Source organism: Drosophila guanche, unplaced genomic scaffold (genome assembly GCF_900245975.1).
Source record: "Drosophila guanche unplaced genomic scaffold, DGUA_6, whole genome shotgun sequence".
NCBI classification, from domain to species: domain Eukaryota; kingdom Metazoa; phylum Arthropoda; class Insecta; order Diptera; family Drosophilidae; genus Drosophila; species Drosophila guanche.
This window is the reverse complement of record NW_022995751.1, coordinates 5,301,610-5,317,464: the sequence shown is the minus strand read 5'-3', so window position 1 is coordinate 5,317,464 and position 15,855 is coordinate 5,301,610. Positions and strand designations below refer to the sequence as shown.

The 15,855-nt window shown below is 46.0% G+C and overlaps 1 protein-coding gene across 4 annotated transcripts; it reads left to right on the top strand.

Moving 5' to 3' along the window:
- The first annotated feature begins 1,397 nt into the window (after window positions 1–1,397).
- LOC117587470 (proton-coupled amino acid transporter-like protein CG1139) lies at window positions 1,398–14,290 on the top strand. Of its 4 annotated transcripts, none has more exons than XM_034278199.1 (6): window positions 1,398–1,418; window positions 11,064–11,146; window positions 11,340–11,489; window positions 12,238–13,050; window positions 13,120–13,279; window positions 13,345–14,290. In XM_034278199.1, exons 3-6 carry the CDS (start codon window positions 11,356–11,358, stop codon window positions 13,606–13,608), a joined length of 1,371 nt encoding a protein of 456 aa, XP_034134090.1. In that variant the 5' UTR covers window positions 1,398–1,418; window positions 11,064–11,146; window positions 11,340–11,355; the 3' UTR covers window positions 13,609–14,290. The 4 variants fall into 4 exon arrangements, with proteins under 4 accessions (XP_034134090.1, XP_034134089.1, XP_034134088.1 ...); XM_034278198.1 differs by lacking the exon at window positions 1,398–1,418 and adding an exon at window positions 1,971–2,114; XM_034278197.1 differs by lacking the exon at window positions 1,398–1,418 and adding an exon at window positions 5,766–6,193.
- Window positions 14,291–15,855: the final 1,565 nt, after the last annotated feature.

The window sequence follows — 15,855 nt, the reverse complement described above, 5'->3', positions numbered from 1 at the left end:
TCTCGTACATGATTCACGTGCACGTCAGGGAAGCTCGAATCGAATCTATCAACATTTATTCAATCCAATGACGCGGGAGGGTACTCGGTACGCTTGAAAGAGATGATCATCCCCAGATGTTGACGCTTTTTCTCTTTTACTGCCATTTAGCACCACTTAGTGGCCATATAACTGCCATATATTGGCTTCCTTTGATGCCGATTTCGGGGTGTTTATAGGCCACATAAACGATAGGAAAAACACCTCAACTGACGTCATAAATTAAATGGCTTTGGTGTGATTTTTCAGTTTAAATGTTTCCCAAATGAGGATGTTACTAATGTTGTAGCTATTCATTTGGAAAGCAACACAATTATAATCGATTTGAGGCCAATTTTCATAATGGAACGTGACATATTTTCATAGAGAAAAAAATCATGAATTGTGGTTAAATATAGAAATTGTTTGGATGTCTGATAATTGCATGCTAAAACCAAAAACAAGCTAACTTTTTTTGCTAATTTGTGAAGTAAAATAATTTACTGTAACAATAACAAATCAAACCCGTAATCAGCAACAATTGGAAACGTCATGCACACACAATGTATGTTGTTTTTGCAAATTTCCGGGAATTCTCTTTGGAGTCGAGCTTCAATCTAAGCGAAGGGCATAGTTGGGCGCAAGGACGTGCCCTTCGCAGCTCTACTGCATGACAGCACACACAAATAGAGAAAATTGGCTTCGCCATGAACTTGTCCAGCACTTGGCGGGTGGCTTGTCCATTACAATGTAACACGTGCCAAATGAACAGTGAACAGAGAGACATAGAGACATGTCCATGGAGATGCTTCATTCACATTCCCGTACCCATGCCCATGCCCATTCCAATTTGCACTGTGTCTCCCTCACCCTCCCAGTCAGTTAGTCAGGTGGTCGACTGCCCTTTGGCCTCGAGAATATCCAAACTTTTACTTTCCATTCTGTACACGTGAAATGGGAAATTCTTTTTGCCATGGAACCCATACATCATACCGCTCTGTGTGCTGTGTGCTCTGTGCTGTGTTTGTAGTGTGATTCTCAATTGAAAAATTACTTTGTTATTCTCAATTTGTGGCTCTAAACACCACACAGTTTTAGGCTTTATGCGAATCCCATTTTGGGGTACTGGGCTGGCAGATCACTAAATCTGCTGCTCCCCTAATGAGTGCTGATTTATTATTATTATATTATGGCTTTCGTTTGTTTCGAATTAAGGAAATGGGAATTGAGAGTGACACAATTCCAACCCGGACTAGAATTTAGCTGTGATCCGTGGACCTGCTGTTTTGAATCCGCAGTTTGCACCCGTTTGGTCAGGGTGAAAGAAGGTTCGTTGTGGCAAGGTCTGTCGCTGTCTATACTGTTCTGCTTCTGCTTCGTCTTCTTGGAGGTACGAGCATGTAAGTTGCAACCACTTTATGGTTAGAGCTTTTTGGCCTAATCTATGGGGAAGTGATCTGCCAGCCACCTACTGTTCCTAATCTGAGTGGGAGAGATAACTACACAAGTCTGGGCATTTACCTGTTAATCATGTTAGCTTTCGGCAACTTGTCGTCTACGAGCGTCTATTTTTTGTTGAGTTGTTTCTCACGTTCTGCTGTCTGGAATTGCAATAAAAAGAGACTAGACGAGCGTGGCCAACACGCACCTATGACATCGACTCTACGTACACCTTCTATTCATACTCGATTTCAATGCTAGTGTTTGATGTTAATGTTAATGCTAAACCGCGTCCATTGCCAAGTACATGTTTCAAGTGTTACCAAAGGGGGTGTCACTCGAGCGGATACCGAGAGCTTTCAAACGGACGAGACGAAGCGGAGTTGCGCTCTCAGATTTGCTCTCCCCTCATGCTCATGAGTGCTTTGTTAACTTTTGTTTTAAATTGAATGGCGGTACACATTCGCGTCTTTATTCTGTGATCACCAATCGTTGTACAAACAACACCCCTGCACTCGCACTCGCACTCGCAAGCGGCGGCGTCGTATACTTGATTTAATTGCTACTAATTTTGATTCTGTGTGGAATCCAGTTCCAATCGGGGGCGCACAATGACGTTGGCCGTGATTAGTGGAACAGGCCAAGCCTGCGATACTGTAAGTCTCACGAAATAGCATTATCGGTTCGATTCGTAAGTGATAACAATACCCCCACCGCCACTGCCCTATTAACGGTTTGGATAGCGAGCCTCGCACTCAAAATGGGGACATCAATGAGAGTCGTGCACAGTGTAAATCAAAGATAAATGAGCTTATAAATCAGCGCAAATCAATCTGGTACTTGTCAGACACCCTAAAGAGCATACAATGTCATCATTTCTTTGCCGACTGTGCCACTGTAAATAACACTTGAGATTTTATCGTTTAGTGATTGTAAAGCAGGCAAATTATATTTGGCTTGTCGCTTATCAGGTGCGGTGCTCGACGGCTAATCCTCGACTGCCAGTCGTCCACTGCCTGTGTTACCTAATAGTGACTGTTTGGATCAACGGATAATGATAGAATCGACACTGGAACAGCAGTGACAGCGTGTAATTAACAGTTAAAGTGCGCGTTAGCCAAGCCCGTGGAAATGGTTGATATGGGGGAGGCGGCTCCGAGATCGTTAAATCCAGACCTTGACTCCGAATTGTCTTCCGTGTTTAGTGGACAGTATTTTAAGGCAAAATGAATCACATTGTCAGTGAATCACAGCACTCCATTCACTCTATTTCGTATTTATAGAAGTATCTAAAATTGTTATGCGATTTATCGGGATTTATCAGTTGTGCGGCGGCTATTTTGGCCACTTGCAGGCATACCTTAATCAGGTGTGGGATATATGTACATCGATTCTTAATTAAATGAACACGCGAGACCCCATTTTGGATTGTCGTGTCTGTGTCGGGTCCTGTGATCTCTTACCACAATCCTACGAGGGCTAGGGGCTATCTTCAGACATTCCTTAATTAACAGCGTCATTCAAACGATAGCCGGACACTCTTTGTACCGTGGCCCTGAGGTGTATTGTCAGCCTTTTGTTTTTGTTTTTTTTTTGCGGATATACCCAGATAGGAAAGTCTTATCCGACTCCGAGTTGCAGAAGTTTTCTTGGCAACGAAAGTATGGATTGCCGATTAGTTTAGATTCGTGAACTAAGTGCTGTGGTTGTGCTTCCGGCATGCAGCCCGAAGAGGTGAGAATATGTCAACTGAGTGCTGTGAAGGATCCAGAAGGAAATCCTAGCCTTACCCCTCTACCCTTTGTGAACTTCGAAAGTGTTTTGTAATCGGTTAAGTTTGTGTGCTCCATAAATGTGTGATATAATGATCTCTCTTCTCTGCTAAAACTTGAATCAATTACCTCACAGCGCTTTCAAAGTCAACAACCTACAAATGACATGATTGTGGGGGGAATTTCTCAACAAGTGTTTTTTTGTTGAATGGCTCAAGGATGTACGCGTACGCGGCCGAGAATCGTTTTGTGTGCTGTGTGCTGTGTGCTGTGGGTGGGAGGTGCTTTGTGCCTTGCATGACAAGTGGATTGTGGCTGACACTGTGAATATGCTTAGGTAATACCCCAACGATCGATCAGTGCATCATTTCACTTCTCTTTGTGTTTCCGCTTTCAGCCTGCAGGCAGGCCAGGCTTATATGAGTTTTTTTTGCAATTACGGAAAATATCTCTGTCCAAAAACCGGTTGGACAGCCCCAGATTTAGGGTGCATATCTCTGTACTGCAGCTGGGTACATGGCTCTTTTGGCTTTTGAATATGCAAATTTCTTAAATAAAACAGAAAACTGTTTTCAAGTGCTTGGGATTGCAGTAAATTGGCGTTCAAGTACGACTTGATTCGGATTTGTCCCGGCTGCCACACCCTACACTCTGCACTGTCTACCCCCACTGTTATGATTTGATATGTGAGTCTGTGAATGCTGTCGTTGTTATGTACATATGTTGTTATTTATATCCATATATTTATCTATAAGCTAAGTAGCTAAATCCGTCTAGATCGGTAGCAGAGGTCAGACAAATTAAGGAGCATTCTGCTCGCAAACAAACAAAATCAAAGTTTCGATGCGGGGCGTATGAGCAATGTCAGAGCAACAACACAACATAAAATTATACAAAAAGTGGAACATTGAGGCTAGCAAGCTGATTTCTGAAGCTGAAGCCCCCTTAAACCTAAAGTTCCTAAAATTGGCGACAAAGTTCCAAACATTTTCGGCAAAGGTCCCAAAACTGCCACCTTAGTTCCTCAAACTGCCAAAAGACGTGGCGGCGCCACCGCTTTAAAAGCCTATCTACATGACAAACAGGCTAGCTTAGCATAATGTTAAAGTTAACAGTTGTTGTTGGTTTCATTTATGGCCGCCATATTCAGGGTGGCGCCACTTATATCTGAGCTAAAAGTATGCAATAACATTTTTGGCCGCTGGGAAATGTTAAAATTTAACGGTTGAAATTCAAATTTGCAATTCAAAACGATTACCCATCGATCTCTGTTAAGCGCTCTAAAGACTCAATCAATATTATTATTTTCCCAAGTTCACTCTTCACTTAATCCACTGCAAGGCCCTTGCCCTGAACTCTCATAGAAAGCTGCCTCAATCTAGAGCAAGTCCCCTCCTCGCCAGATTCAATTTAGTTGGTTTGAGTGCGTTTCGCCAATCTTTCAACTTGCAATAAATTGTGAAAAATTTCCATAAATATGAAGCGCAAGGAGGTAACCGCCTCGAACTGGTTCTGCAGAGCATTGGAGACATGCATCTGCGTTGGGCGGGAGCACGCTCGAATTACCCGTGAATAAATGCGACGCAGAAATCAAATTGATTTCAATTCTACAGCAAATGACTGATCTGACTCTGCCGACTGACGGAGAGTCATAGTATTTTTGGCAATCAATTCCGACTGCGATCAATTCGTTCTCGTTTAGGGTCGCACGTTTCAATTGGCTGCCAATTGATGCCGCCGCGACACACGACACCCCACAGAGTGGAGCATTTACCCCGCCCGCACGCCTCTAACCTGGAATCTTATCTACACAATATCTATAATTAATTAGCCTGCTATTTGCCATGCACATCTCCTATTTATCTTTCCCATATTGCCTGCCCCGTTTTGAGCTTTTCCGAAAAGCGTTCTGATTCATGCAACTGACTGGCACGATATCTGCAGCATGTGACGCACGTTAGTTCGGCATTACATTTAAAGCATATGCCTGGAATGTCGCCTAAGCGGAACTAATTTCCTACCTAATATGTAAGCCTGTTCTCGTTTCGTTTCCTTTGGCGGCCTGGGGATTCCCAAGGCAAAATCTATCGATTCGAAATGCAATCGAAATAACGGAATATTCCCTCTCTGGCAAGCAAACAAGCGCGCGCTCTCTCTGTCTCTCTTTCTCTTTTCAACGCTCACCTCACCCTCTGATAGGCTGCTGCGCTCTCTTTCTGCATTGCTCGGTGCATGAAGCAATCATATAAGGAGGGCCCGTTGGCAAAATAAGAGACTCCTAGCAATGCTGTGAATAAGTGCGAGTGAAAGGGTTCTGCGCAGTAAGTGTGAGTGAAACGAAACTATCGTATGCACACAACCTTTCGCATGAACAAGCGAGAGCGCACTAAACATTTAGAGGCCGAAAACTCCCCCGAACGCCGTCCGACGGCACCTCCTTATATAATTACATCATGGCTCGGTGAAAATAGTGACTGTAAATCGGATCGGCGGGGGTTTTACTCGCCCGATTCTGTGCAAAGGTTGGCATTCTTGTTTCGTTTTTCAAAGCGTGCGGTTGCTAGAGAACTCCGTCTGAAAATCTAACTTCAAATCGCAACGGTCTTGGGCCTCGTACTTAGAAAGTTGTCGCTCTAGCTACATACAGCTCTCGACTCCCGGTTGTCTCGCAAGTTGCATTAGTAATATTGCATTTCTATCTAATATTCCTGCCCAACCACCAAATTGCCCAAATATCGAGTCTCAATCATTGCTATTAAATCTTCCTATTAAATTCTATTTTGTATCGAAAAAAGTGCTTGGAAAGTGCTGCTGCTGGCACAGGCTGCTGCCAGAGCCGTTTATTGTTCCGCGCACCAGGATAACCGCCAACCACTGGCTACTGGCGCCACCAGGATTAGCCGCTCATCATGAGTTTCCACAAGAGCGACTCGCGGACGCCACTGGCGCCGGCTGAGTACACTGTAAGTAGCAGTCTTTCTCCTCCAAAAAGGGATTCCCGCCTTCTCTGGGTACTCTCTTCTCTATCGCTACTCTATTCTCTGGCCTGTTAGCCGTGTCATGTGCATGCATGACTGCATATAACTGCAATTTAGCCATTAATTTTGCACAAATACTTAATGCACATCATCAGCATTTACTATATAATAGTCGCTTGGGCCCCGTTTCGGTTTTTGGCGATTGATTTGGGCTGCATATCTCGCCATATCATGGATATCAGAGACATGTGATTTGGTTTCTCCATCACAGAGTTTAACGCTAATGCTATATTAATTTATTGATCGATGGGGTCTTTCCTGCTAACGTCTGACTGAATTGTTTATGCAAATCTCTTGACTGTTTGTTTGGATTGATAACAAACTGAAGCCTAATTTCGGGGATGATTTCTGTGTATTTCCTTTTGCCGACTTATAGCCTCTGGGACTGCTCTGGCAGGGTCTGGTGGCATGGTTGTTATGAGAAACGCGCCACAAACACACACACCTCCTCTCTTCTCTCCTCTTCTCTCCTCACTCTGACATGCAGGACAGCCGTCGCGGCGTCGTCGGCGAGTGGAATTTTCCATTCATTGCTCCGCACTTTTATGTCTGCATCGGACTCGAACTCGAACTCGGAGCAGCGCTGAGTGCTGTGTGTAGGGCATCCAAGTGGCCGACTACCTACTGCGTCAGCTATTTCTGAGGGTCTCAATTTTGGGCTCTTCAAGTATCACGTCTGCGATATCGCACATAAAATTTAATGCATAAGAGTCAGCGTACGTCTTGTGTGAGTTTCAATTTGTTGGCTGCTGCGCAAGCGCCAAATGTTGTTTTGTTCTGAATTCTGAATTCGCTGGTTCGGGGGAATTTGCTGCATGTGCAGTTCTTTGGCATAAACTCAAACACTGGACTCCGACCACGACTCTGATTCCGTTTCTGATTCCATCCGAAACTCGGTAACTTTCCACTGCTGAAACCCACACTGCAGTGGAACAGAGTGGAGTGTGTCCAATGGGAGCAACTCTCTCGCTCCAAGCTAATTATGCGCAGTTTGCTTTGCCCCACCAGCTGCAGCGCTCTCTTCTCTTCTCTCGTTCTCTCTATTGAATATTGAGTATTGCGTCAGCCTGCACTTGAAACTCAAACTACAAAGCACTTCTATAGGTGGCTATGACTACAAATGGTAAAACAAATCACTTGGGAGTGTTCTAGAAATAATTCGAGTCGTTTGCAGTATCCAATATCCTCCCAAAGGTATTTGGAACAGGTGATTGGCATCGTTTCAAGTGTCCGATGCTTGATGCCTGATCATTTGCCGAATGGCAGTGTAATCGATGCATGTGCAGGGTATGCGGAAATCGGAGTAATCGACTCTGCACGCCTGCATTTATATCTTATCTGCTTTGCAAATTGCAGGCGCCGGGTAGCGCACATTAGCCCATGCTCGGAGGCGTTTGCCAAAACCTATCCCATACCTTTATAGGACAGTTAAAGTCATTGTTAAATAGATAGTTAGATCTCCTTCTGCACAATATTTGCTAACTGACAGATTGCCGATAATTTTCAATGGAATTGAGCCGCCTGCCAGCCACGTGATTTCACAGTGAATTCACTGCAGCACACACTGTGTTCCACCGATGCACATTATATGTTCGCATTTTTCTAAAATAAATGTAAAATTTTCCACTGCAATTTGTTGGCGTTTGCCGTTTTCATTTTCGTTTTCGTTGTCGCTATTTCTGTCATTCTCCCCTCCCCAGTCCGTGCCTGTTACCTGTGCCACTTCCATTTCCACATTTCGCTTACATAAGTTCAATGGCACGCCAGGTTGGGGCGGCTGTTGGGGAGCGTTTGGGGGCGCTTGGGAGTTGGCTTCGGTTCCCCATTGTTGACAGTTTTAATTAGAAACCAAACGGAATGCATGTGCGCCTGAGAATTCCGCTTTTTTTAGCGCTGCTGCAGCGGAGGTGCTTTACGAGCGGCTAGGGGGTTGCAATATGAATTTGAGTTAAGAAACGCCGTCTGGCGATAGGAAAAGACGTCACCCTTCTTAGATTAGTCATGAACATTGCCTTAGGGCTTGAAACTATGGGATTACTTCCAGATTTCTGCCATTAACGCAACGGAAGCCCTTCCTTATCGCACTGTTCACTATCGCCAACAGAAAGATCGGGAAATACCTGCCATAAAAACTAAAGTCCCAGGAATGACAGTGACGGATCGGTATTGCATGGGTGGGGCATCCATAACATGACTCAATCGCCCAAGTGTCAATTGCTGGGAATATTCTATCTTACATTTATAGCTTTTTTGAGTGCTTGTTTGTTACTGCATTTGGAGTGTTTATTATCGGTTAGTTTCGTGATGGCTTGCAATTTCCTTGTGCTTCCGAGCACGCTTACGTAAACCCACATCCCATCAGATTAGATGGCACAACAGAGATCCAATTTTCACCTTTCCGCCGTTGCATTTGTATCATTCATTTCATTTGCTGCTCCCCTCAACTGCCGTCTGCATTCGTCACACTTTTCGCTATGTTAACAGCACTTGTAGCCATTTTGAACCTGAAGTGCGCCAGCGACACGTGTTGCTGTCCCGCCACTTCTGTGTCTGTGGCCGCTGCCAGAGAGTGCTGCTAGAGGGCGAGCAAAAGCTCCGTTTGCACTCTTCTTCGCCCTCTCCATTCTCACGCTTAATGATTTCTGATCTTGAATGTAGCGCATTATGCGGGCATTGTCATGCAATTGAAAGAATGAATAGCTAACTAACTATGTGGCGAATAAGTGAGCGGCACAATTACTTTGCACTGCAGCTGTACAATTATTATGCACACTTTTCCCTATTTACCTTCGCATTTGAATTTGCGTATTTTATTCTCCCTATTGGTTCACAGTGGATGCCTTTTGAAGCTTTAAGTGGCTGGAATTGGAATTGGGGAAGTCAATGGAGCGTCAAGAAACAAAATTGCAATTTGGACTATTTTTGGATTTTTTGAATTTAGCGTTTTGTGGTTGAACTTTTATGGTTTCCCAAATATGGAAATTGTTTCACAGATATTCTATTTATTTTAATTAGTATTGATCCGAATCTAGATCCAATTTACCATTGGACATACATTTAAAATGTAACGACACTTCTTTCTTATTAATATTATTATCTCAGAAATCATCTTTTTAGTCGGGCTAGAAGCTAACATTATGCACTCTCAGTTAACATAGAAATTTGAGATATTAACATAGCTATGTTAGGCAACGGGCAACAGCTGCCGGTTAACAGTAGCAGTTAACAGTCGAGTGCCAGTCGCCTCCAACCGATTCGAGCTTCTGCTTGCAGTTGCTTGATGGCGCCACAATCGACCCGCCAAAATACGAAAAAATTATCAACTTTTTTTATTACAATCAATTTGCTGATATAGAAAAAAATCACTCTCATAAAAAAACCGACAATTTGCGAATAATTTGTAATGAGTATTGCCTTTGCTGCGGCTTTTCGCACGTATTTTGCGCAAATTCGTAGTTTCCTCATTAATTTTCAGTTTACGTCCCAGCGTTTTATTTTCACCGCTGAAAACGAGCGGATTCCTAAAAACAATTTATATAAAGCACGCTGGCCCACACCGCACCGCACCCAACCACTCTCCCCCCTCACCTTGCAATTGTTGTGCGATGATCACGTGTGGGGAGGTGAGGTGGTTAGGGGGGCGACGTTTGGGTTGGGGAACACTGACTGGGCGTGACGTCATTCTGCGACTGCACCCAAAAAAAACTATGAACTTGCTTCGCCTCACCCCCACAGATTCCACTCGAGAGGCGGAATGGTGCTGATCTGGTAGAATAATGCTCGTGGGAGCCCCGTCGAGAGAGAGGGCGACCGAGCGAGCTAGCGATCGAGCCATCTCCTGGCTTGGGGGTGGCATGTGAAGGGAAGGGTGTTAGGGGTTCGGGATTTCGTTTGTCGCCGTCATTACACCGCTCGCTGGGTGGCTGGCTGTGCGGCTGCCTTGAGATTCAGTTGGTTGTCGCCGTTTGAAAGAGTCACGCGCTGGGTCTGCATCTCCGCCCACCTCCTGACCAAAGGCAATCGCGTTACCTGCTGGAAGCTGTCTCTCTCTCTCTCTATCTCTCTCTCCTACACTCTCTCTCCCTCTCTCTGGCTTTGTCAACGGAAGTCGTCAAGCTGAGCGCCCCCGCCGGAAAACCGCCGCTGCCGCCGCGTCGCGAGCAGCAGCCCGAGGCTGGCATAAGCCTGAATAGCTTCGGGTCCGGTTCGGGGTCGGGGCGAAAGCGGGACGGACGTGTGTCCAGTGCCGCGCTCAGTCGTCACAAGCTAAAGATGTCCTTGAAGCGTGGCGGACCGCCGCCGGCGCCATCGAGTGGAACGGCTGTGATGACAACATCGCTGGATTCTGTACAGCAGGTGCAGCAGAAGGCGCGATCGAAAGCATGAAACAGAAGCAGAAGCAGAAACAGGAGCATCCCCCCTAGCATACCCCTTGTTGAAGAGTTGTTAGGATAGTGGCAAAAACGATCTAATAATTTGTGAGAAGATTTCTGTGGTCATAAAACTGCATTGAACTTGTTCATTGATCTTGTTTGCGTATTTTTCTAATTTGCTTTTTGGCAAGCGAAATTTTGTCTGTTTCTCGGCGTCCACTGACACTGGCCACTGCAGATGCAGAAGCAGAAGCAGATACAAAGGCAGATGCAGATACAGATGCAGATTGCAGCTGCGAAGAGCTTTACATAATTCCCACACTCTCTCTCTCTCTCTCTCTTGCTCTTTGCTTCGCACCTGATTCGTTCGGCATTCCTTTTTCATCCACTCTCTCTCTTTCTCTCTGTGTCTCTCTTCGCAGAAAATCCCCACGGTTGTGTCGAGCGGCTATGACAGCGAGAAGACCCAAGGCGGCAGGAACAACGCGAGCATAGGCCAACCCAAGTGAGTATATCCGCCAGTCGGATGGCATCGGTTCGAATCGGATCGAATCGCCACGATCATTCGATCAGTCGATGCCTCAGGCAGCGGCAGTGTTGTTAGCTAAGCTAAGTTGTTAGCACGGCATCGCGATGTACAAGAACATCGACAACGAGTCCTCCACGACCATGTTTGAAATGTACTCCTCTTCGGACAGGTTCATCCGTTCGGACATGGCTGATGTGCCCGTCCAGCAGGCGGCTGGCTCCACCCTGCCACTGGTGATCACCCGCAAGAAAGGCGGCGGCGACTCCGACGATGGCAACTACAATCCCTTTGAGCATCGCAAGGTGGAGCATCCCACATCGTAAGTACAAATCATCCATCAACGGATAACAGATTGCTTTGTAAATTATGTAAACAGCTGATGATTGGATCGTTGGGGGTTCAACCTCAATTTTCAATGACTAATCCCCATTAATGATACGCGTGACCCACCCGCGCGCGTCACTGACCTTTTCCCCAATGGCGAAAAACACAAAAGAATAAAACGGAAATGCAATTTTGTTGGCATTGTCCTTGGTCGCTTGGCTTCCAAACTAAAAATAAAAATCAAAATAAAGTAAATCTCAGGCGAATTGAAAAGAAAACGAGAAGCGCCGCCAAATGTTTTTTGCTCGAGTCGTTTATCGTGCGGAATGAGGAATGAGGAACGCTGCCTCTTCTAATCACCTGCCCCTACCCTCCACACCCACAAGTCCTCTCACGCCTAACGCCTGAGAAGAGAAAAACGCATCCGCACGGCCTTGCATCGCAAGAGATCTGAGAGATCGGCACGGGAGGAGGCTATATGCATTGGCTATTTTCGGATCCGTCCACAAAAATCATTATTGACCAACGGTCTGGGCGCATGCCTTTGAATCTGTTCTGTTTGCTTTTGGAACAGCCATAGATAAATAATGTGCAAAATGCATTTACGGCGCCACGTCAGGCCAGCAAGACTGGGGGCTTTTCCAACGAAAAACGTGATTTCCACAAAAATTATTAGATTTTCCACTATACCATGCAAATTCGATTAATTTCTTCAATTTATAATTTTCTTCTTATTTCCTTAGCGATCTGGAGACATTTGTGCACCTGCTGAAGGGCTCGCTGGGCTCGGGCATCCTGGCCATGCCCATGGCCTTCTCCCATGCGGGTCTGTGGTTCGGTTTGGTGGCCACCTTCGCCGTGGGCACACTCTGCACCTACTGCGTGCACGTGCTGGTGAAGTGCGCCCACATACTGTGCCGGCGACGCAAGATTCCGATGATGGGATTCGCAGACGTGGCCGAGCAGGCCTTCTTGGATGGTCCGCCGGCGCTGAATCGCTGGTCCCGCTTCATACGCTTCATGGTGAACACTTTTCTGGTGCTGGATCTGCTTGGTTGCTGCTGCATCTACCTGGTGTTTGTGGCCACCAACGTGGAGCAGGTGGTGAGCGTCTATCTGGAAACGGTGCTGAGTGTTCGCGTCTGGATTATGATTGTGACTGTGCCGCTGATCTTCATGTGCCTCGTGCGAAACCTCAAGTTTTTGACACCCTTCTCGATGATCGCCAACATCCTGATGTTCGTGGGCATTGTCATCACGTTTATCTACATGTTCACCGATCTGCCGGCGCCCTCTGAGCGTCCCGGCTTGGTCGCCGTCTCCGAGTGGCCGCTCTTCTTCGGCACGGTGATCTTCGCCCTGGAGGGCATCGGTGTAGTCATGTCCCTGGAGAACGACATGAGGAACCCCACCCACTTCATTGGCTGCCCCTCCGTGCTGAACTTTGGCATGGGCTTGGTCATTGCCCTGTACACGCTCGTTGGCTTCTTCGGTTTCCTCAAGTACGGACCCGACACCGAGGCTAGCATCACGCTTAACCTGCCGTTGGATGACAAGTGAGTTACCCAATCTACTTAATCCTTGGAGCAGCCGAACTCATGCTCTTGTCTTTGCCTTCTCTGCAGATTGGCTCAGTCCGTGAAGCTGATGATTGCCATTGCCATCTTCTTCACCTTCACGTTGCAGTTCTATGTGCCCGTCTCGATCCTCTGGAAGGGGCTGGAGCACAAGATCAGGCCAGAGCGCCAGAACATCAGCGAGTACGGACTGCGTGTGGCGTTGGTGGTAAGCTTTGCTGCTTCATTCTGTCTGTTAAGCACCCGTTAAACATTATATTTAATCTCTTGCAGGTGCTGTGCGGAGGCATTGCCGTGGCCTTGCCCAATCTGGGGCCCTTCATCTCGCTTATTGGTGCCGTGTGCCTCAGTACGCTGGGCATGATTGTGCCGGCGACGATCGAGCTGGCCGTGTACCATGAGGACCCAGGCTATGGACGGTTCAACTGGCGGTTGTGGAAGAACTCTGGCCTGATACTGTTCGGAGTGATTGGCTTTGTGGCGGGCACATACGTCAGCATTATCGAATTCCATGCCGAGTTCAGTGGCGGCCATTGAGCGGCATGTGCCTCCTCCTTCAAGGGGGGCTGCGCAGCTTATTGCTAATTTAATTTAAATTAGTCTTAAATGAAACTCTTCTAAGCACAGGGATGTCTACGTTAAGTTTTTAACTAATTTTAGGGCTAACCAAAGTTTTTTAGGACTCTAAACTTCCTATCTCTCCCCATGTGGTTATCCTTCTCCTCCCCTTTTTCGTCCTACTCCTCTGTCTCCACGCTCCTACACCTATCCCTTCCCCACACCCCATTAGCCCCAGCTACAAACCGAAAGGAAACTATTACAAACAACAAAAGTATTTCGATTTAGTCGATGCCATGTGCACCACGCGTACGTGGCATTAAGCTTACTTAGGAATTCTTCTAGAAGTGATTTTGTATCGTAGTGATTTTGACAAACAAGTCGTAACTTAGTCGTAATTTAGTTCCTACTCTCGCTGTTCGAACTAAGCCAAGACACATGGACGGAGGCAGCTAGAGCCAGAGCATCTTGTTGCTTCTGCTCGACAATTATTTTGTTTTATCATTTATTTACTGTACATTATCTACGCCCTATTTCAATAATCATGACATATTATTCAATACACAAAGACCCGATGCCCCGCCCCGCCTCGATACGGATCTGGGGCAACAGAAAATCGCATTAAACAACAAAAAAAAAACAATAAAATATTTAAAACTCACTTAATGTCCTTTACAATCACAGGAAGCCGAGGAAGATAAAAAAACGAGGCACAGAAAACGAGATATATTTCTTGGAAAAATGTCCTTGATCCTTGAAAAGGATCGGAAAAGGGGAAAGCATAAAAAAACTGGCCTCTTGGTGTGCAAAAAAACTTGCACAGTGGCGCCCCACCATAAGCGTTAATTTCCCTAACTACGATATTTTAGTTTCAGAAGAGGCCGTTTATCTGTGGAGCGCCACTGTGCAAACAAGAGCTAGCACAGTGTCGCCCCATGTCTGAGCGGTGAATTCTCCAACTTTACTATTTTAGTTCCAGCATTGGCCGTTGCGTTGGCGGGGCGCTACTGTGCAAAACAAAAACTAGCCGAAAATTCGGTTGGCGGGGGCGCCACTGAGCAAACGACGTGGTTGTTGTGCAACAACTTCTTTTGTACAACAAGCAACAATTTGTTGTACAACAAAAATTATCTCAAATGGAAACACAGATTTTAGATTGGGAGGACAGACAGTCTAGGAATTCACTTACTAGATAGGTCCACTGCAGGAGATGACCAGACTCCACGCCGACTCCATCAGGGCCAGGCAGCAGACCCTGCTGTAAGTAAACAAATGATAAATAAGTTTAATAAGTATAATATAATAGAAAGTTTGATGGTCTTTAATTTAAATTAAGCAAAATTGAATTCTAGTTTAAAATTTCAAATTGATTGCATTAAAAGCTATTTGAAAGCGTGAGGCTAAGACCCAACTAAGATTTGGAGACCTTGAGGCGTTGTTGACATTTCCCAACGCCTACTCGGTGGCGTAAGATTTGCTGTGCTCGATTGTTTGCTTGGGCACAGGGCAAACAATCCAAGCACTTGATAGTGGCGATAGCGGAGGAACAACACTTTCGCATGCGAATTGGCTACAAATTTGCGAGCTTTGCTTTCCCACGCTACTCCCAAATTAATATGTGATATGAGGCGCTGAAAGCAGAAGCGATATGATACGATCCGATACGACACGACACGATACCACTACACCACAACACCACAACAAGAAAGAGCAGCAAGGAGACGTAGGAAACCCAATGCGAAGATAAGATATTTATCCAGGTGCTCAGAGCTCTGGTCGCTGGTCGCTGGGCTCTGGGCTCGTTCTTCCTCCTTCTCTCGCAATCGTAATCACCCACAAAAAAAAAGTGTTGGCGAAAAGGCAAAACGAGGAGCACGGCGAGCTGGCGAGCGAGCAATAAAAACACGAAAAGGGAAATGTGCAAACGCAATTCAATCCCGCGCGTCCAACTGAAAACTGAACCGTGAGAAAATTACACCCACAGATAACACACAGCCAACGCCGCGCCACAGTCAAGGGCCAGAGAACGAGAGCCATAGCCATAGGCAGAGCCCTTGCCATTGCCAGACCGCATCCAAAAGATATTTAACTGCAGCGATAAGCGTTTTGCATTGTGACGCAATATGAGGTTGAGGTTTTTGAGAAATTACTGTTTGCCCAGCGAGAGTTTAAAGTTCGTGCCCCATCCAAATTACACACACGGACGCATCGATAAGGGGCAGCGTG